The sequence below is a fragment of the Cylas formicarius genome, unplaced genomic scaffold, assembly GCF_029955315.1.
Source record: "Cylas formicarius isolate icCylForm1 unplaced genomic scaffold, icCylForm1.1 PGA_scaffold_3__17_contigs__length_32017465, whole genome shotgun sequence".
Lineage (NCBI taxonomy): Eukaryota > Metazoa > Arthropoda > Insecta > Coleoptera > Brentidae > Cylas > Cylas formicarius.
In genome coordinates, this window is record NW_026844326.1 from 25,888,514 (window position 1) to 25,911,406 (window position 22,893).

Genomic DNA, 22,893 nt, shown 5'->3' on the forward strand with positions numbered 1-22,893 from the left:
CTAATCGTACTGGAACTCATTTTGCTAGCACAAATTGCATAGCGGCTACCGCAAAAAATTCCCCGTTAAACAGCAATTACTCAATGCTAAAAATACATGTAGGAATTGCATTGTGTCTACCGGGCTTTAGATGTTAGTATCAATTCACACAATAATTTAGCTATATTTTATTGCAATTTGGATTGAAATGTAAATAACCAATAAGAGAGAATCATAACCACCAAAAATGTAAACAACAATGTCACAGACCGTTAGTATTCTCTAAGAATAGCAATTCCTAGCTCGGCGTTGCCAATTATATTCGGATTTCAGAGACTGATTTTGCGTTCTTATGAAAATTAATCAATGTTTCAGAAAAATTACGGCAATGTCACAATTCGGTTAGTTGGGGGTGACGCATGCGCAAAAGATCCTTCTCCACGAAAATGTCACAGCCACTTGCGGCGCATCACTTTTTACTGTAGTAGGCCCACTATATTATCAAAGATTTTACAAGGGTGGTACAGTTCTGAAATGGGACACACTTCTCTATTAGGTGGACTAAGTCGAACTGGTCACATTCTGGTATTAGGATGGGTTTTGTATGACGCAACCTCCTAGTTAAATCCTTATGATAATGCATTTATATCACCCAAACCTGTCGGTTTGAGCGTTTTTCGGTTTTGCAATACTCAATTGGCAAGTTCTGTTCTTTTTCGTCTAAAATGGGCGAGCTAACATCAAGCGAAAAGAAAAAGCACCGCAATTACCTGAAAATACTGCATGGACGATATAGGAAGAGACGGCAGATAGGGATTTGTACAGGAAATTCAGCACGGTACCGTATACACTGGAAATAACCATGTCGAATCGATTCGACGCGACTATTTGTGTTTCGAATCACTTGGACGGCGGACCAATCAAGCCCAAACGACATCGAGACAATCGCTGGGACACTATCGCATTTTTCCGCGATAACGCGATGCTAAGAAATCAACGTCCGCGCAGAAAGACGGTCGGTGCCGTTTGACCGCGACAAATAACCATTTTGGAATATAAAATTAAGGTGTTTGAATGAAAGTTTGGTGCCCACGCGGATCGAGAAGGCCGCCGCAGGTTTGGGCGTCGTAGATTCGTTTTTGTTTTCGTTTACAGCGTCCACTATGGTTTATAAACACTGATTAATATTCAAATCGGAGCAGAAAATTATTTCGCAGTACCCAGGCGTATAATTGGTTGTATACTTCAGTACAGTGTTTTCACCCGTTTATAAGATTGAGACATATAGCTACTAGACATATAGAGGCCCTGCCTATGCTAATAGTACAGGAACTTGTGAAGCAACTATGTAACAAAATTTTGAGAAGGTCTAGTCAATGTGGGCTTGCGCGAGATTTGAAATTTCGTTTTTAACCAATGGCAGTTCCCATTGCATTTTCTGACGTTCTACCCGTAAGGCCTTGCGGCTTCCAACAACCAATGTTGTTGAATTTAATCCTTTCATCATTTTTAATAAGCTCTGCTATCGCCAACGTTTATACATATATTAAAATATTATTAGAAAGGTCTTATAGCATTTAACACAGTGCACGTAAAACACAGTTTGTAATTCGGTAGTTAAAAACCAACAAAAATGTCACCAGCATACCGCTAGTCTAAATTTTTCCAAATATTCCTAGCAAAAGGAAGTTACTACATTTTCACATTTCCGAAGTAGGTAGTTTGATGGTAATAACTAACCAAATGCCTTTAAGGCTTTGAATATAATACCAAATTTTAATAATTTTATTCAAAATATTCTCTTAACCTTTTATTGAAGAAGAAAAAAGTACAGGGTGAATCAATGACATCTACTTTGGTTTCAAAAGTTATGACAAAATGGAATGACCCATTTTTAACTTTTGTTTTGAATAGCTTTTAAAATTTTCATAATAGTTTTTCCAATATTTAATTTTTTCTAAAAAACTACTAGTTTTCACACTTGCAATTGTAAAGCAATTGTAAAAGCAGGAAGTTATTTGAAAAAATTTGATCAAATTTGACTAGTCCATTAAGAAGTGGTCAATTTACCAGCCCCAACACTACATATTATATATATTATTATTTTTCTTGAAAGATCTTACAAACCTTCAAGTACGTCAGATACCTATTTTTAATACTATGCGATTTATTTTAACTTTCCCACTATTTACCCCTCTTTCTGTTTAAGACTATTGCTATAACATTAGTTGACCATGACAACATGTGTGTCAATAAATAAATAAAAAACTAAGTATGCATTTTCCTAAAGTTGAATTAATTGATTCCATACTGGGTGATGGGAAAAAACTTGTTTGTTGGCAGTAAAACTTTATAAGGCGAACTACTCTACTAGATGTTTACCAGCTAGACAATCTCTTCAGGAATGGTGCTAGTGGTAGCATTACATATTAAAAAGGCAAAGATACTTAAACCTTCTATAGAATAATTTACTTAACCTTCTTCAGAAACTTAAAAACATGGAGATCCAACAAATGTGGTTTCAGCAAGATAGAGTTCCTTCGCATTACCATCGAGAAGTTTAAAATGTTTAAATAATCCCGCAGAAGTGAAAAAGTAGAGGTGGGCTCGATGGCTCGATTTCTTTTTGTGGGGATATGTTAAAGATCGTGTCTTTCTGCTCATTTTTTATATATTATGGCAATAGTCTTAGACAGATATAACGGTAAATATTGAAAAAGTCAAAGAAAAAACGCAAATAATTAAAAATAGGTATCATACTTAGTAAAAGTTGCAGGTTTTTGTAATTTTTTTCAGAAAAAATAATAATATATATTTAAGAAAATCGAAATTATTCAATTTAAAATGATTCAAATATATTTGCTTATTTTTAACTCCCTGTGCCATCTAATTCAACCTCCGTCGCATATATATTTTGCGTCATCTTCGAATAACGCTAATATAAAATATAATAATAATATAATATAATAAAAATAATGGTGCTAACGTAATTTTTTTGCAAATGTGAAAACTAGTATATTTTTTAGAAAAATTAAAATATTGGAAAAACCATTAGGTTTAGGAATGTGTTATTATTAATTAAAAAGTCGAAGAATTTTAAAGGGAATTCAAAACCAAATTTAGAAAAATGTTTCCATTTACAAAAATCTATGTTTTATTGGTCAGGCTTTTGTGAGCCACACTGTATACTTTAAAATAATTTTTAAATTGTGCATTCTGATAATCCTTTTTGATTTTTGTATTTACCATTTTCTGATAACTTTTGAAATCAATGAAGTAATTAACTTCACTCTGTCGCTGACTCACCCCGTACAAGTACGAATTTGAAAATGTGATTTTATGTACACACCAAATTTTCGGTAGTTTGATTTTTTCGTTATTTCCAAACTTCTAGGTGGAATCTACCCATTTTCAAACACAATTTTCCGGAATTTTCAAAGCTCCAAAAATCACCCGCTAAGAGTACGTAGACTATTGCGAAAAAACCAAAGAAATGCAAAAGAAGAAAGCAAATTAAATTATGTACGAGGAAAATCACGTCTTCTTTGCCCTTGTATTTGCATATACGCAACATTTTCTTTGGGTCTTCTGAATTGATTCTGGCCTTTGGACGCGCGTAACATTGCAATCGACTGTGGGCCACCACTGATATAAATAAATGGCTTTTGAGTAATAAAAAAAAATATATTTTGCATCTTGCATGTCGAAAACGAAGCAAGTTAAGACACATGTTTCTATGAAAAACATACTTTTTCCTTATTGAATAAAGGTCATTCAAGAAAACTTCGTGTACCCTCCACCTGACAAGCATGGTAATACAATTTTAATATCGAGGCACTTTTTAATGTAAGTCAAATAGATTTTCCGTGCGCCTGTTCAATTACCGGCTTCTGACGTCGTCATGATCAAAACCGGGATATTCCAATATGCCGCCGGGTCGGAAATTTCCCCCGCGAAGGCGAAAAATTTATCCACGGAATTGAAAAACCTCGCGTTGCATCGATGCAGTTCCACAAGGTTCCACTCGCACCTACGCGACGATTTCGATTGCCATTGAGTATGGTAAATACTTTAAAAATTGAATTGGACTGAAAATTGAAATATGAAAAACGCACTGGCGTGATTGTCAAAGTTGATGGAAGGAAGGAAGACCTATTTTCATTGCCGAATTTGGTTAACTCAAAACAAAAATTAACAGAAAGAAAATACCGGTAAAAAAATATTTTCTAGCAAAAAAATAATAATAATTCTTTTGAGCAGAAATATCTTAAAAAAATATATATCAAGCATTGCTTACTTTCTCCAATAAGTGTAACTAACCAAATGTTTTGTTTTGTTTTGATGGAAGGAAGGAAGACCTATTTTCATTGCCGAATTTGGTTAACTCAAAACAAAAATTAACAGAAAGAAAATACCGGTAAAAAAAATATTTTCTAGCAAAAAAATAATAATAATTCTTTTGAGCAGAAATCTCTTAAAAAAATATATATCAAGCATTGCTTACTTTCTCCAATAAGTGTAACTAACCAAATGTTTTGTTTTGTTTTGATGGAAGGAAGGAAGACCTATTTTCATTGCCGAATTTGGTTAACTCAAAACAAAAATTAACAGAAAGAAAATACCGGTAAAAAAATATTTTCTAGCAAAAAAATAATAATAATTCTTTTGAGCAGAAATCTCTTAAAAAAATATATATCAAGCATTGCTTACTTTCTCCGATAAGTGTAACTAACCAAATGTTTTGTTTTGTTTTGATGGAAGGAAGGAAGACCTATTTTTATTGCCGAATTTGGTTAACTCAAAACAAAAATTAACAGAAAGAAAATACCGGTAAAAAAAATATTTCTAGCAAAATAATAATAATAATTCTTTTGAGCAGAAATTTCTTTCAAAATATATATCAAGCATTGCTTATTTTCTCGAATAAGTGTAACTAACCAAATGTTTTGTTTTGTTTTTTCAATTCGGGAAACAATATTAGGATGATGGAAAAATTATAGTCAAAAAATATTTCGTCATTGGAAAATATAATACCCAAAGACTTCTTCAGTCACTCGTTAATTAAGCGCTCCATCCACTAGTGCCAAATGAAACTGATTAAACTGCCGTTTATCAAAACTTGTTCTGTAATATACAGGCTGATCTAAATTAAGTGTTCATCATTCATAACTTTCTTATGGGAGATACAAAGTAGAGTTACAAAGTAAACATTAGCAAACTAGTAGCTTTTTTTTCACTGATTGCGATGGTGAAAACAGAAAAACAATTAAATGGTACACCCTGTATTTTTTTTTCTCTAATGTTCGTAAATCGCCAGAAAACAAAAAAGGTCATATGCAATATTAGACGAAAATTGAAAATAACTTTTTTTTTTATTGTTTCATATGAGCAAGAAACTTGGAAATCAGAAAATATGAAAAAAAAAAGAAAAAATAAAAATAATTTATTATTAACTATTAGTTAGGACGTGATCAAAAATAGCCCTTCGTACTTCAATACATGTTTTAGCAAGTTTTTCTATTGTACGAAGTGTCTTTAGTATTCTTCTGCCATCTATCTAGTTTTTTTTTTTCTCATTGCAGACATTAAAACGTCAACATGTTGGTTTCTTTGTTTATAAATTTCGACCTTCAAATAACCCCACAAGTAGAAATCAAGGGGGGTTATATCCGGTGACCTAGGAGGCCACTTTGTAGCAATCCATTTATTGTTGAAAATGGTTGTCAAAAATTGATATGTGCCTCGTAAGTTATGACCTGGTGCACCATCTAGTTATAAATGGAGATTATACCTTCTTGTAGGGTCAAGATCATCTAGAAAACCATCCAGAATTTGAGTAATAAAACTTGCGGACCTCGGGGATGTACTAGCAATGAAGTTTCACTTCACCAATAATGATGGTTTTTGGATTATACATTCCATAATACTTTGATGTGTCAATCGACAAAATATACCAAAAATTATTTGTGTTTAGGCAGCAAAAGATAACATACCGATGACAAAAATACGGTCATCTCTTCAAAAGCACCTGAGCTGGTCGAAATTCGTCTGGACAGTATTAAAGGATAAGTTTGGGTCTTTGACTCTGTCCCGAATAGAATTGTCGCGATTCACTTCAAAATATCCAAGAACACCAATTTGCACGTGTTCACTTGTAATAAAATTTCTTCGTCTCCTTTTTGCAAAAATCGTTTTATTATTTCTATTATTTCTCTGGCCTTTACAGCCGATTTAATACATATCAAATAGCATTCTTCACAGCACTTTTCTTCATGGGTAAAAACAATTTTTGAAAACGTGATACAGTAAAATTAATTTAAATAATTGATAACAATTGACATAACAATACTAATAATTTCTATTTGGCCCGGCCTCCATTATTGTGCACAGCCTTCTTTGAAGAATTTTTTCTGCGGCGTTATCGAATTTTTAGTATCTGGTAAAAGAAGGAGATGAAAAAATTTTATATTAAATGAAGAAGGGGAAATCGGTGTTATTATTATTGTATATTACGCTCAAATAAATAATAATAGTAAAATAAAAGTAAAATGGAAATTCAATTATTTTCAAGTTTACGCTAACATTGTGTATGAGCTTTTTTGTTCTGTTGGTAATTTATGAAAGTTAGAGTGTAAAAATATATACAGGGTGCGCGATTTCAAAACTACATTTTCCTCAATTTTTTCTAAACTCTACATTCAATTGCTGGTCTATTTTCATCATCGTAATTAGTTAACTGTTATTCCCTTAAATTATAAAGCACAGGATTAATTTAATTTATTCCGAAATATCATTTCAGCAAAAATACTTAAAATTTTTACTGTTGATATTTTCCAGACTCTGAGTTCTCCATAGGCTGAAAATAAGTAGAAATAGACTAACCAAAACTTAACAAAGAATGGTTCAATTTTTTGCAGGACACGTTTTTAAACTAAGCATTTTGTGTCGAAAAAACTTTTTAGTTATTCGTTTCTGTCTGGATAAGTTCCGATGGTTTCGGGGGGTACTCAAAGACGCTTTCAATTTTACCATAAGGAACTAACCGGAAGAACTGTTGAAAAAATTGCGCTAATAGTCACCTCGATTCCGGGGACATCTGGCAACCCCACTTATAAACTTTTCAAAAGTTTATGAAAAAACTTTGCATTATTAGGTATTATTATAAGGGAACAAGTCCCTCAGATATACCCGAACGAACTTAATCAGTTGCCGGGGATCACCCTCACGCCATAACGAACTCTGAGTGGGTATGGTCTGTTCATAGACATAAGAAAGTGACCAATTTCTTTTGAATGGGATTATTCAAGGGTAGTCATTAACATACAATCCAACAATATTATTACCTAAAGTTTCGGAATTTAAATTCAGGTCCGTCATAGAAAATAATTTTATATCTACCTGTGTTTAATATTCTTTGGTTTGGTATACTACTTAGTTTAAGTTTATTAGTAATCATTCTTATTTCGTGTGTAATACAGCGTGTGTTGAATCGTGTGCGAATTATGCAAAATATGTGCGAGTCTAGTGTATCTCAGGAGATGCTCCCGCCCAAAAACACTATTCTATTGAGACTAAGGAAGTTATAAACAATGTTTATTTGATTCTCATTGAACGTGGTGCCAGCAAGCAAGCATCTTTAGAAGAAACGGCCACATTGACGAAAATTCCAACATCAACTGTGAACAATCCCATTTCAGCGAGGAAAAAAAGAAGCGATGCTGACATTTTCTCGAGTGTAGATGAAAGTGATCAAGATATAATACGTCGTAAAATTTACCAGTTATATGAGGAACAAAGCGTGCCTACATTAGATATCTTAATTAGGAGGCTTGAAAAAGATGAAACCGGTGTTAAATGTGGCAGAACTACTTTATGGAAGTGTATTCACACAGATTTTAAAAAATTGACAAAGGGCAAGTTGTACTGGAATCTTTTAGAATTCGGAAATGGCGACTGGAATATTTAGAAAAAATTAGGATTTACAGAGAACAACAAAGGCCAATTATTTACTTGGATGAAACTTGGTTCGACACTTATGATACCCCGGAAAAGGGTTGGGTTGACTCAACTGATAAGGGTAAAACAAACGCGCCATCAAAAAAAGGTAAAAGAATAACTATTTTGCATGCTGGCTCTAAAGATGGTTGGATTCCAAATGAACTTTCTCTGTCTGCGAAAACTATTAAAGATTCTTTTCTGGATTACCATGAAGGCACCATCGCTGATTTATTTGAAAGTTGGGTTAAAAACAAACTAGTTAAAAACATTCCTCCTATTAGCGTCATTGTAATGGACAATGCAAGTTATCACAGTAGACAGTTGACTAAAACCCCTTCCTCATGTGACACAAAAGCTACAATCCAAAATTACATGTATAATAACGACATTTACTTTCACGAAGATTATACCAAAAAGCAATTAAATGAGGTTCTACAAAGCTTGAACCTACAAAAGGTATACGTCTGTGATAATTATGCAAAAAATCTAAGACATACAGTTTTAGGGCTTTCACCTTACCAATGTTTTTCCCGTATTAACTCCAATGTCCCCAAACTTATAGAAACCGAAGTTTTTAACATCCCTCCACAAATTTGGGCAAAATCTGTTAAACATATAGAAAAAGCAGAACAATCTATCAATCGACAGAAATCAACAGAAATTTAAGTAGGTAATAAAAATAACTTGTAATTTTATTTTAGATTTAAACATAAATACATACATAAATAAATAAATATTGTTCAGTATCTTGCCCAATAAAACCACAAATAATTAAATTCTACCCAAAGTACGGACCTATTCGGCCATATTTCATTCTTACAGCTTGCCCCGGTCTTTCCTTAATTCGTATCAGTTAGCCACTTTCTTATATCTATGAACAGAATTTACTCAAACACCCTTTCAATTTTACCATAAACCGGATGAACTGTTGAAAAAATTGCGCTAATGGTAACCTCGATTCCGGGCGACATCTGGCAACCCCACATATAAACTTTTCAAAAGTTTATGAAAAAATGTCCTACTCAAAATATCGAGTTTCAACAGGCGAACAAGCACGCCAATCGTCTGATATCAAACGCATTCACAAACTTTGCATTATTAGGTATTATTATAAGGGAACAAGTCTCTCAGATATACCCGAACGAGCTTAATCAGTTGCCGGGGATCACCCTCGCGCCATAACGAACCCTGAGTGGGTATCCGCATTTTTCCGGCTCATGTGAGCGAGAGTTTACGGCCGTGGACAAGCCGTCAACAAATAAAGCTCCTATTAATTTATCTACTTGACGTTTATGAATTGAGCGCGTCTTTTAGATTATCGCTAAGTGCGGCTGATGGGACGATTTTTCAATTGACCATATTTTTTAGTGGTAACAAAGATTCCTAAAGACGTCATTTATATTCAGAGGTAGAACAATGATGACCAGAAATTTTCAGAAACTGACGGGATACAGACGACATAAAGATCACATGCCAAAAGCATGCGAACACGGTTGCCACATCTTAACAAATTGCCCCCGTTATTGTGAAAATTTCACACAGGGTGTTTCATAAAAGCTTTTTCAAGAGTCTCGATTATAATCGTAAATCCGTCCATAAGATACCGCAAAAAAAAAGACCAGGAATTGATGGCATGCCTTCGCATTTTTTAAAATGTTGTCCAATTTTGGCACTACCCTCCAAAATTATATTTAATAAGTGTTTAGCACAGAGTACGTTTCACAAATTGTACCAATTCTGAAGTTTGGTGATGCCACAGAAGTAACTAATTATAGGCTTATATAGCTCCTATGCCATTTTGCCAAAGTCCTTGAAGCCTTTGATACCCAATTATTTTTCATGATAAAGAATGACATACACGTGAATCAACATGGATTTCACAAGAAACGTTCCGTACCTACAAACCTAATTCCTTTCATCCATAATATTAACCTTTCAATGCAGGAAGACTTTGGGACGTGTACCGTGTACACTGACTTTTCTAGGGTTTTTGACAAGGCTCTCTGGTACTCTGGTAGAGAAGCTTGGAAATTTCGATGTGCGCGACCAGTTACTTCGTTTTTTGCAAAGTTACCAAACCAGTAGAACTCAGTTTGTTGTTGTGAAGGTGAACGAAAAGTGATTTTATACGAATGTAACGTCTGGGGTATATCAGGGGGTACACATGGGATCCTTACTTTTCAATATTATTATACTTGATATTGGAAGCTGCTTCCAACATTCAGTAACAGTAACAGTAAGTTGAAGATTTAGGTATCATACTGGACTCCGAGTTAACATTTGAAGCATATGTAGAACATATTGTAAAGAATGGCTCGAGAAATCATGGGTTTTGTATTACGTAACACCAAGGGCTTTCGCAACCACAAGCTACTCATTCTAATTTATAATAGCGTCATCAAATCCATCTTGGAAAACTCATCCACTGTATGGAATCCGATCTATCGCAAGTAATCTTATTTTTAGATATAGAGACAGACACTACTTTTGAAACCCACAGAAATTGTTAAGACGTAATTTTTCTTTATAAAATTGTCAACAATCTTATTGAGTCACCTGCTTGTACAAGTCACTTATCTTTTAATGCTAGTCCTTATCGTACTTGTATGCCCTTATGTACTCGTATGCACAACTATGTTTTTCTGAACAAAAAATATACCGACTTAAGAGTACATTTGTTTAAAAACATTTTTGTTTATTAGCTTAGGAAACATTTATTCCCGACCTTGCGTAATCGTACGTTTAATATGCGCTATCCTGTAATTCGACGGTCTTGTCGGCATGTTGGTTAGCCTTTGGGTTTATAAATAAATAAACATACATACAGGGTGTTTAAACAAAAATGAGCAAAAGGTAAGCTGGAGATATGTCATACGTCAAGAGGGAGATATATAAAGGTAGGTAGAGGGTGTCAAATATTTTTCAAAATTCCTTGTTCCGAAATAAATAAAAAATAATATTTCAATATTTTTTGCCTATTGTGTAAAAGTGCAACTTTTTTTTAACTCCAAAGTGGTTTTCGAATTCCGCCTCGTTTTCGAGAAAAAAATATGAATAATGAAAATTGTGAAAAAAAAATTTTTTGCATTTTTTTTTGCATAATAATAAATAAATAAACGTTTGATGAAAATGACTACCATCGACTTCAGTGCATGTAGACTGCGACGTAAAATTTTCTTTTCATTTATATGTATATAAATCTGCAGTTAAGTCTAAAGTTAAGGCAAGCGGGACACCCTGTAGCTTAGAATATCACAAGTATTACGGGACATTAATTTATTCAATAAGAATTAGGATCGAGGGGTTTTCCTTTATCCCTTAACGCCATGAAATATTTGCTATTTTGAAATTATAAACAATGAAGTGAAAAAATTTCAAACTGGCAAAACACCAGATAGGAAATATGAAGAAGAAATTTGCTGAACATTCAAAAAGAAAAAAAATTAAAGAAGAAATTCTAGTATAAAGCTGAAATCTGCTTTAAATTTCCAGCATTTTCCTAATCTAACCTAAAACTAAACTAACCTCATATTTTAAAAAAATTAAAAACTGCTACATTTAATTTTATTTGAAAAGCTAGTAACACTGACAAAAGGCACTGCTCGACAACTATTGTCATCGGAAATGGTCGAGTGTCCTTAGCTGACGTGATCAACGTGAAAAGCAAAGAAGTAGAAAAGAAGAGAATTGTTCTGTGATAGACTATGAAGTGAATGAAGTTTTAGGTTATTTTAAGAATAGAACCGAAAGTTTAATTTGTTCATTTTAAGCTAAATGTTACATTGTTATTATTGCTCAATTTGGTCCCAGTTTTGCAGACCTTGTAACATATTGCAGATTGTAAAATATTTTTTCCGTCGCCGGGCCTATTCGCTTACCCAATCAGGGAAACCAGCCACTGGGTGCGCTTTCTCGGACTCGCGCACCATAAAGGTGGGTATTGTAGTTAATTTTATCGCCGATAGTTTCTAACCGATAATTTCAAAACGCTCTTCGCTTGCGCTAATTACCCGTCACGCAAAGCCTAGCATCAAATGTTGCAGTTTATTCCGCGAAAGTTCAGGGAAATTCACTTTTATCAAATATGTGGACATAAAATTCGCGGTTACCCGTTTAAACACACATTTGTTTGTTTTAAAATTAGCGGTTGTGGCGGACAGCGGCGCGTGAAATCATATAGATTGACCACCCAGATGGCCCGATTTATCGCATTCGGACTGTTGGTTTAGTAACTCGCCGTGCATATTTTACGGAACGTGTATTTGTTAATTTCTCTCCAGAAACTCATGGTGCACCATTTATCTTTATTAGCTATCTCGGTTACGTGACGTACTTGGTATTGTATTAAAGAAAACATTTTATTCTAATCACGTGTTTATTATACTTTTGTGCCACTTCACCTCCATTGTAATAAAAAAAATCCATTTTCATTTTCGTTATAAGCAAAATTTTGTTCATAGTTTTTTTTTAATTATTAAGACTGAAGATTGTATTATTTTTGCGAGTTCGTAATGTTCATTTAGTTTTTAATGTAATTATTTATCTTTGACACAGAATTTTCTGCACTTTGTTTTGACAAACGAAATCTAATGGAAAGCCGTTTTACTGACAAAAAAAATTACGTCACATTAATATTAATATGTCATATGTTTAATATGTTATAGCATTTATAATTAATTTTACAAATGGGTCATATATTTGCAAATATTGGCATAAAAAAAAGAAGAAGATTGCGGCAACGTGAATATAGCGGAATTTACTTAAACCACAGTTTAAAATGTTGGTTCAATTCAACAATCTTAATTTGTCAAACATTTTAAATGATAACATAAAAATAATACATAATTAAATTCAGCAATAAAATTCTCGAACATTTCATTTCACGTTTGGATTTCCGATATTTAAATAGAACTGTTACAAATGTCCATTATATTGCTTCTTTATTTTATGTTTCATCAATCCAAATTTTTCATGAATTTAATTGTTTGGTGAAAATGTTAATTTTTCCTTAAGATGCAAAACTTTTGGTTTAACATATCATTTAAAAAATTAAATATAGCAATTATTAAACAAACAATGAAATTAACTTTAATCAGATATTGTTTCATTATAATTATTGCTGTACGAGGTTTTTTTTTATTAAAGAGTAAATAAAACGGTGTTCCATACAGATACGGTTTGTAAAAATTTATCAGGTAAATAAAAAGCTGGCAAAAGTTGGAGAACTTTTAGTCGCGCTTAACCAACTTTTGTTTACCTTGGATTATCTTATCTTGTAACGAACAATTAAAAAAATGCAGGTAATTTTAAGTATATCAAAAATTGCGGAGCTTTGGTCTAGCGTTTTTGTTCGATAACTGTCCACTTGGGCGTCCCACTTAATTTAGTGTGATATCCATTGCACGGCAACGAGCTCGCTAATCATCTGCAAAATTCCAGATCGGCGGTCCTTGTGATGTAATTTAGTTTGGCTGTTTAACTATCAATAATAGTCCGTGTAAAACAAACGAGAACCTAATTGCACCCCCGCAAATTACATTCGGAATCATAATGTTTTAAATGAAGAAAATAAGACAAACATATTAGTTTCCATCTTCCTCTATTACTAGAGTATATGAAGACACAGGTATTTCTCGGGGATCAATCCACTCATTTTGAAAGAATATAAATATAATGCATTTAAATTTCGTAAAACTTAAAAATTGGGTGATGAAAAATGTCAAAGAAAGATGAACTTTTTTTGGAATTTTTTAAATAGACATGACGAGGATAATAATTTTTTGAAAAACATTTTATGGACTAATGAAAGTTCGTTCGCCCCAAGAAAGGGTTGTAAAAGACAAAATATGCGATATTTATCAGTAAATAATCCTAGACAAATACACGAAATAAAAACCCAGGGGTACCATTCAATTAAATTAATGTATGGTGTGGCGTCATAGATGGGCATATTTTGGGACCGATATTTATAAGTCAAAAGTTAACTGGAGATCATTATTTGTAAGTCTTAGAGCACCAAATAGAACAAGACATAGAAGATTTATCCCTAAATATATCTGCGCTGATTATATGGCAGCATAATGTTGTGCAAGTTAAAAATTTTCTTAACATGGAATATCTCAGGGGTTGGATTGGGAACCCCGGACCTATGGATTGGCCAGCCAACAGCCCCGACTTAACTTTAATGGATTTTTTCTTTTGGGGACACATAAAGAATAACCTGCACAGAACTCCTTGCAATAATATCCTGCAACTTCGGCAAAAGATTTGAGAGGCAATCAATCAGTTAACAGACAATCCGGAAACATTACTAAATACAAGACATCATACAATTAGAGAGTATGATAAATAAGTAAGATCACGTTATTTACTACTTGTTCATAAAAATTTAATCTGTATATATTTTTATAAGTACTTATGATGGAAAATTGATCCCCAAACGATTTTTTAAAATTTTCATTTTAACAACTTTTTTTTTGTAACGAAAATTTTAAGCACTTTTAATTTAAAAAAAAAAAATTACTAACTCTTAAGTTAGCAAATGAAAATTTAACTGTTAGCGGTCACATGCTTTATCCATTTAAGTTTAAGAGTCCGGAAGAAAATTTCACTACTCGTCATTAGTTTAAACAAAATGAATTTATTTATGACAGCGCGCCGGGCGCCGAGCGCTGTGGAAGCGCCGCGCTGCCGAGCGTCTCGAACTGCATTGAAGGTTTTATCAGCGATCATTTAAAATAATAATGCAAAAGATTATTACAAAACAAATGTTATTATTATTTATATTATTTTATTATAATTATTATTAATAAAATTTTATTTATTTTTACCAAACAGCGTAAATTTAGAAAAAAATGATCAACTTTAAACTTTCAAAACTGTTATGGTCTATATTTATTTTTTTTAGGTAATTCAGTAAATCATTATTTTTAAATTTACTAGTCAACACTCCATCTTTAGTTAACAAAAGAAAAACCGCTTCGTTACGATTTTCATTTGTTTTTCGCGTATCCTAATAAATAACAAAAAATCATTTTAGAAGTCATTCCTGTCTATTCGTGACATAAGTTTATAGGCAATACATGAAATAATTATTAAAAATAAAAGTTGAAGTGTCGTTGAGTTGTGTTTTTTAGTTAATATTTTAGTATTATAATTAATTGTAATAATAATACTTTATGTGATTCAAAATGGGCTGAGTGAATTATGAAATTATGTGATTAAAAGATTAGTTTTAATTATTATTTAAATATAATTTTAGCCGATTTAGTTAATCATAAAAATGATTTTGGTGTTGATGCTGATTGGACTTTTTTCGCTACATCTCATGGCAAAGGAGCAGCGTATGGTGGCTTAGCAGGGAGTATAAAAAAACCAGCTTATCGTGTTAGTCTCCAGCGTGGTAAAAACAACCACTTAAAAACCCCACTTTAGTTTTTTCAGTGGGCCAAAGTTCTTTTAAAAAAATACCAACCACGATTCGATCGCTTAACTACAATAAAAAATACTCGCCAATTTCATTATTACAAACCATTGGGCAATTTTTCACTAGAATGGCTCGTTTCAGAGGATGAAAAAGTATTTATTTAAAAAAAATACGTTTTTTTAAAAAATATAAAAATAACTGACGACAAATTTACAGCTTAGTTATTTAAGCTTGTTCGATTCAGTATGTTAGGATTGTTAATATTGTTAAAAAAAAAATAGAAAATTTTATTAATAATTCTTAAAGTACAGTCATTTCACCATGGATGCTGAAAATTTCATACATTTATCTCGTACGGTTGATTTTTAATCCATTTTTTAATTAAAAGTGCTTAAAATTTTCATTATAAAAAAAAATGTTGTTAAAATCAAAATTTTAAAAAATCGTTTGAGGGATCAATTTTCTATCATAAGTATTTATAAAATATATATATAATAAATGGGGGGTCCACTTGATCTTTCTCAAATGTGTTCAGGAAAATGGTGGTCATATACAGCAGTATTTAGAATAGTTAATTTTTTTTTACTTTAGAGTGTCTTGTCATTTTTAGTTTTTTTGTTTTACTTTAATTTGTTAATAATTACTGTTGTGGCATGGATTTTTGCCGATTTTTTAAAAACGAGTGGACTAAAATGTAAAGTGTGTTACATCATCGTAATCCGAATAGTTATTCTATTAAACACACATATAACATACAGGGTGTTCCATTTGAAAAAATATGATGCAGTAATATATATCTGAAAATTGATAGTGTTTTGTTTTATACGTCACTTGGAAAAAAGCTTGGCTACTAACCCTAGATTTTGTTTTTTTTGTTTTAATTGATCTATCTTAAGACAAAAAAGTTATAGCCAATTAAAACGTTATAAGTGCCAAATTTATAAGTTTCAAGTAAAAATAATTCTTAGGTATGCAAAATACATTTTTGCGTGGTGTCAAGGTCACTGAAGGCCAACTTCTTTTTTAAGCGTAAGTTTTTCTTAAAGCTACTGAACTTTTGAATGTTTTCAATTATTAAAGTAAATAAAACGGTTATGGGTCGGCTTTTGAATAGAAAAAACGAAGTTGACTTTGGGATGACCTTCATTTTGACATGTTCAAATATCTAAATACAGTAATTGTTAGATGTGTAAAATAAAAACGTTTTTAGTTTAGATGTTGCAGTGTTTCTAACTCGGTACGATTGCTTTTAGGCGCATCCTGTTAAAACCGCGTCCTTTCAGCTCGATTCCGTGAAACTCTACCTACTTTTACGGTCGTCCTCAGACAGCGACGAATTCCTCGTGTAGTTCTTTCTCCTCGTCGTCATCGACAGCCTCAGAGCGCCCCTGTGGAACCCGTTGTCCCTATAGCAGCCGCCAAACTGGACCCCCTTCAGATCGTTAACCCTTGGCGCCAATTCTTCTCTAAAATGCGGTATCTGCAGCAACTGGGCAGCTTTGGGAGCCACCTCCTCCGGCGGAGTGCTGATCCTCACGTGCCCGTCCAACAAATCTCTCTTGTTCTTGTTGAATTTCTCGGGCTTCTTGAACGGAGTCTTGAGAATTGTTTCCGGAGGTTTTCTTTGCTGATACAGCGCTCCCATCAGATATTCCGTCTGTCTCTCCGACTGATAGAACTCGTGGATGCTTGACATCGACGTCGTCTTCGTCATCGGCGATTGGTTGTTGTTGTTGGTATGCTTGCTTAGGAATTTTGTACCAATGAATCGTAGGGACGCTCTCACCGACTTGGATCGTTTCAAATGGACGGCTTTGCGTCGGTCGGCCACCACGTCTGCCATTTTGTTGAGGAGTTTCTGGTCTTTTTTCGGTTTGCCCATAACCATCCGCTGCGGTTTTGCGATTCTTCCCGCACGAGTAAAGATTTAAAAGGGGCGAATCACTGACCACGGTCGATAGAAATTACGCGAAAGCTACCGGTATGCGCCGAGATCATCGTAAACAAAATACGGTTTGAGGTTATAAATTTAAAACGCCAACGTATTTGCGCGTGCGAACGCTCACTACGGCTCGACAGAGTGTACTATTGTGGTGCCGAAGGACCGCCACAGCTGTTCCGTCGGAGTGATACCCGATGAATGTAAAAGTTCTTTGCTTTGGCAGGGAAGGAGTCAGCCATGTCAGGCGCAGTCGGACGAAGCGACGGAAATTACGTATGATACGCGGGACCTATCGGTCACCAGAGCTGGTGCCGCAGCTTTATAACTCCGAGTCTCCAAAAAGAGACCTTTGAAATGTGATACACCGAAAGAGTTTTATCATTTAAAAGCTGTCTAAGGAATGTCTGGTTTGTTGGGCAATACAAATTGAAAAGTGGCGATAGTAAGTTGCAAACCAACGGCTAATTATACCTTGAACTCTATTTTTTAGTTTTTTACGTGTTTGAATTTATGATTTTTTATGGTTTTGTGTTATGCGCTTGTTTCTAATAACTTCATAATTAATGAAAACAAATTCCCTTCTAATGTAGGTACTAGAAGCTAAACCAATGTTCACGATTTGATTCTTCTCCCATCACCGAAAAGGTTGTGTGGGAGGTCATTTTTCTTTAACCACAATAAATTTCTGTCTAAAAAACGAATTTCAATTTAATCACGTTTGCCAAACAAAACAAATTACCAGGAAATCGGGGCTAGCCTTTGATCTTTCTTGCTTTAATATATCAAAAATTCATCTAATTCGATTTAATGGCATTATTGTATAAAACGCATCCTCTAAATAATTACATTATGTCCCTACCTACAACTTTGTTTGTTGTAATTGTGCTATAAAATCATTTTTTGAAAGTTTATTTACATTCCTCTCTGTCTGTTTAATCATTGCAATTCTTTTTTTGATTCTATTAAATTATTATACACACGAACTGCTAATTACTCCGTAATTATAATTATTAACTGAATAAAAACAGATTTCAGTTAATAGAAACAATAACCAGTAGGGAAATAATTAAAAGCACTTCAGTGCGTCTGCGATGTCTTGTTGAAAGGAGAACTTAAAATTAAAGCGAAATCTACACGTGAATTTGGCGCCATATTGTGCCTTCTAAACCGCGAAGTCCGTAAATTACGTTTAAACCGTAATAAATGTCCGAAGTACGGCCCTGGTCGGGTAACTAATGGGGAACCGTGTAGCATCTTTGTGTAAGTCGGAGGTAATAACGCCTGTTATAGACCCGAGGTATACGAGGGCTGTTAAACAACTACTTCAGTGACGACGGTGTCTGTATTGAAACCAAAACTATCCGGGTAGGCTAAAAGCATGATCGCAGGTCACAATATAAAATTGTATATTTTTGGGGGCCCTTTTTCCTAAAAACGCCATATTTTTGCTCTATCATGTCATTTTTTTTATAGCGCTTTATATCTTAAAAATGTTTTATTCATAATATAGGCATGATTTTTAAATGAATTGATATTAGATTTCTCTACAAGCAACAGAGTTAGCGCAGAAGCGTCACTGTAACTTGCTTATGCGCAGGTTGGTTGTATTGGCCATCGTAGTACAGAGTTCGCGGTTGTTTCTAGTGTCCTAGAACGTATAAATTAACATTAATAAACAAATAACTTGGTAGTTATGTCCCCGTAAAGCAAAGGCAAACTATAGCTTCTGTTGTGCAAAATGCACTCTTATTTTGGTGTAAAAATTTGCGACCAAGCAAGTCCTGAGCTCCTCATACTATTTGTTCCGTTTACGTTGAAGCATTAAGAAACTGACAAAAACGTAGGAAGAAAAAGAGTTATGTCAATGTTTTACTCAGTAACGACCGCTATTGTATAGGAACAATACTCTTGACTTAGTTTCAAAATTAGGAAATGTGCCGCATATAAAAGAAGAATTTATTGATTCAAGTAGGTGTGGTTTAAAAAGCTTTTTATTGTACATTGGTTCCCGTTGCACATTCGAAACATTTAAACAAAACCTATGAAAATTTTAGCTTATTTTGTTTTGAAGAAATTAAACTACCAAGAATAGATGCTTTGTGGTTACCTTAAAGTGCTGTGCATGCCCCTAGGACCACAGGGGGATTATACATGCTTTATTTGTGAGTGGGATAGTCGGGCAAGAGATAGACATTGGACTCAAATAGAATGGCCGTCAAGAACAAGCCTTACACCTGGTAGCAAAAATGTAAGAATGTATTACGAAATAGCTTAGTTGGCCCCAATACAGTTTTACTTTGTGTTTCAAATATTTGTGCTAGAAATTTCCAGCCATATTTGATGCCACGATGAAAAAGGTATTTTTGTTGTGCCGCAGGTAAGAACATTATGCAAAGACAAGGGAGGACTTTCGAAAGACAATGTCGAGAAAACCGCCTGGGTTTCGTTTTCAGAAGTAATTGATAAGTTTCTTGGGAACTCTAAGAACCAAAACTACGAAAGTATTGTTTAAAATATCATACAACACTTTCATCGTCTAGGTTGTAATACGAGTTTGAAGTGCATTTCCTGTTTTCACACTTGAACATACTTAAAAATCTTGCGGCAGTTAGCGAAGAACAGGGGGAGAACAGGACATTAAGGACATAGAACGGCGATACCAAGCCAGATGGAGCATAACGATGATGGCGGACCACTGCTGGAAGTTAAAACGGGATATGCCCTTAATAACACACAGCCGAATGTCCGAATAACGCAGCTTTCACGCAAAAAGACGAAGATTTCACTGAAAAAAGTGTTCGTTTATGTTCCGAATTCCAGTTGCGATTTGATTTTGTGCAACTAAAATGATGCTTTCTTTTTGACCGCCCCTCGTACAACGGCTGCCAAAAATTCGGTCACTGAGATTCAAGCCGGATACAGATTCACACTGCCAACGCGGACTTTTCCGAAAGGGGCTCGACGGGCGATTGATTTTTGGGTGTGATATTGTTCGTTTATGACTTAATTTTATTTGAATTTACCAAGTTTTGTTGTTAAGAGTGATACAGTTTGTCCCCCTCCACGTACTCGCCCAATTCAATTCACAAACAACGAGAAATAATTTAAGTGGCACATAAAAACAGATCGCGTTATTGTTCGTCCGTTATGAATAAATTATACCGGAAGATTCGGGCAGAAAAATCCGGCATTACCGAAACTTGGAATGAAAGCGTAAAGAATTCATGCGGTACGGAAAACTCTGGAGATCCGACCGGACCAAATGCGCAGAAAAATAAGTTGCGGAAAAAGAGTTCGGTAAAAAAAAATAACCCCCGCAAAGTTAGTTGCCAAATTTCTGCAAAGTTGTGACTGAAATATTTGGTGCGTGAAAATACTTTTTTCAAGAAGTTATTTTCGCTTTTTTTTAATTGTCAATTAAAAATTAGATCGCTCAAAACATTTTCTCTCATACTAACGGGATTTTGCAAGCATTAGTGTGTCGCTCAAGTTAGATCAAGAATGGTTTCTTTGACTTTATACATATATTATATTTATTATTTGTTAGTTAAAAATTAAGAAAATGTTGTTTGTACTGAGGCAGCTTTTACTTGATGAAAATCCATTTATCAAAATAAATAAGAACTAAAAGACCAGATTTTCACGAAATTATATATTTTTATCACATTTGATAAAGACACTCTGTTGTCGAAACAATTGTCATGTAAAAATATATAATTTCCTGAAAATCTGAACTTTTAGTTCTTATTTATTTTGAAAAATGTTGTTTTGACAGTTTTATTAACATTTTGTTAATAAAAAGATCATCGAAAGTTTTCGAGCGTCAGCATTGAATTTTTTTGGAAAATCCGTAGTATAGAAAAAAAGCTTGTCAAAAAATCCTAAAAAAAACGATTGAATTTTTTGAGCTACTCGTCGAGTCTTGTAATGGTAAGATAAAAATGGTTGAAATGAAACAAAAATATTAAGCACAAGGATTTTAATAATTATTCCCAAAAGATAATATTTCCGCCCTATTTTTGTTCGTTCCACATTTCCTTGTAATTGATGTACAATCCGCAGTGCCTCCTCCAAGTAAAAGCCTATAAGAGTGACATTTTGTATTTTTATGGCAAAGGTAGCCTCTACGCTTATACACCTTTCTAGGAGTTTTTTTTAATAAACGTCAAATATATTTATTTAGGATTTCAAAAATTACAAAGAAAGGTCGTATACCTACCTACATTTTGGCAATTTCGAGTATTTAACATTTATTGGTGTTAACTTATTCAAAGGTAGAAGTTACCTACCGAAAAAATGTAAAAGACTTGCTAATCCCAGAAAAAAACAAAATTTATGCCCATATGTGATGAAGGGTAGGTCACTCACTCCCAGAACTCTGCATAGAGGTACATACGGAGTGGAAGAAAGTAAGGCACCTTCGGCATTGCTAAAATTACATTAACATAATTGAAATGTATTAATACTTATATAGTTTCTGTGGTACAGTGTAATGTACTACACAAATATTTTAATTCTAATATCTTTTGTCGCAAGTCATTTATACATTTATTCTTTCGGCCTCTTTTCTCTATTACACATGCTTGCGACTCCTGCCTTGTATTTGGTCCTTCAAGTGTTCAAGATTATGGTGTACCTTAAGACGGATACAACATTCTCTTCAACCTATCCTGATGCTCGATATTTTGTTTCTGTGCGTCGGAGATATTATTACTATCGCGAAAAATTATTTGTTAAGGCGTTCTGTTCCTGTTATGCGTTTTAACCTACTTACTCTATGAATTACTAACCAAAATTAACTTAATTCCTTTTGGAAAAAGTTATAAAATGTTAACTTAGTAAGATAAATCATTTAAAATAAGTTTTAAATTTTAATTAGTTAGATTTAGATTTTATAAAAATCGCTGGTTCTAACCTAAACATTGTCACTCGATAACGCATAATTGTCTCTGTACGTCACGTCTCAGCTGTTGACGGATCCGCTGTTAAAAAACCACCCCTCTCAGCCGACAATTTTCGACAATTTAAACATTCGACAATTTGCTTCCATCTTTTTGTGGTGATCCCCGTGCGGAAATGTTCGAAGGGGCTGGGATCCGTGAGCTAAGAGACTCACATGTTTATAAGGGGCTCCAATTGCACTTAAAGGCACTGGAGCTGTGGGCTTGTGCTTTGTAATATAAATAAGAAAATATAGGAAAACTAACAGACATACTTTCCAAATATAATCAATTCTATCTGAATTTCCTATCCGGGGCAACTCCTCAGTTGCCCGGGTCTATAACCTCTATAGTTCTGTCTTTCACTAACTGTCTAGCCGCTTGTAGAATGGATGAAGAGATCTGGAATAACGCAATGAGTCTGTAAACACAAAATGCAATCAAAGTGAAGTTAGTATGGCACAGGCCGGACAAGCTGCTTCACACCTAATGTGCTGGCAAATTGCTCAAAGCAGAAGCCAAGAAACTTAAGAAGAAGAAGGAAGAAGACTCACATTTTAAAGTGACGAAAGGAGTAGAAAAAAAGAATTACAATAATTATAAAGACA

General features: G+C 33.8%; 1 protein-coding gene across 4 annotated transcripts in view; it reads right to left on the minus strand.

Annotated features, from left to right (window-relative positions):
- The window catches only part of LOC132699258 (ankyrin repeat and fibronectin type-III domain-containing protein 1), a 107,313-nt gene that overhangs the window by 48,322 nt on the left and 36,098 nt on the right, over positions 1–22,893 (minus strand). Inside the window, exon 1 of one of the 4 annotated variants that reach the window (XM_060665885.1) lies at positions 16,712–17,629. The exons of the other annotated variants lie outside the window; for them this stretch is intronic. Coding sequence (XP_060521868.1) covers positions 16,712–17,291 — 580 coding nt within the window. The 5' untranslated portion in view covers positions 17,292–17,629. Of the gene's footprint in view, positions 1–16,711; positions 17,630–22,893 lie in introns of those variants that run through there. 4 annotated transcript variants of the gene reach the window in all.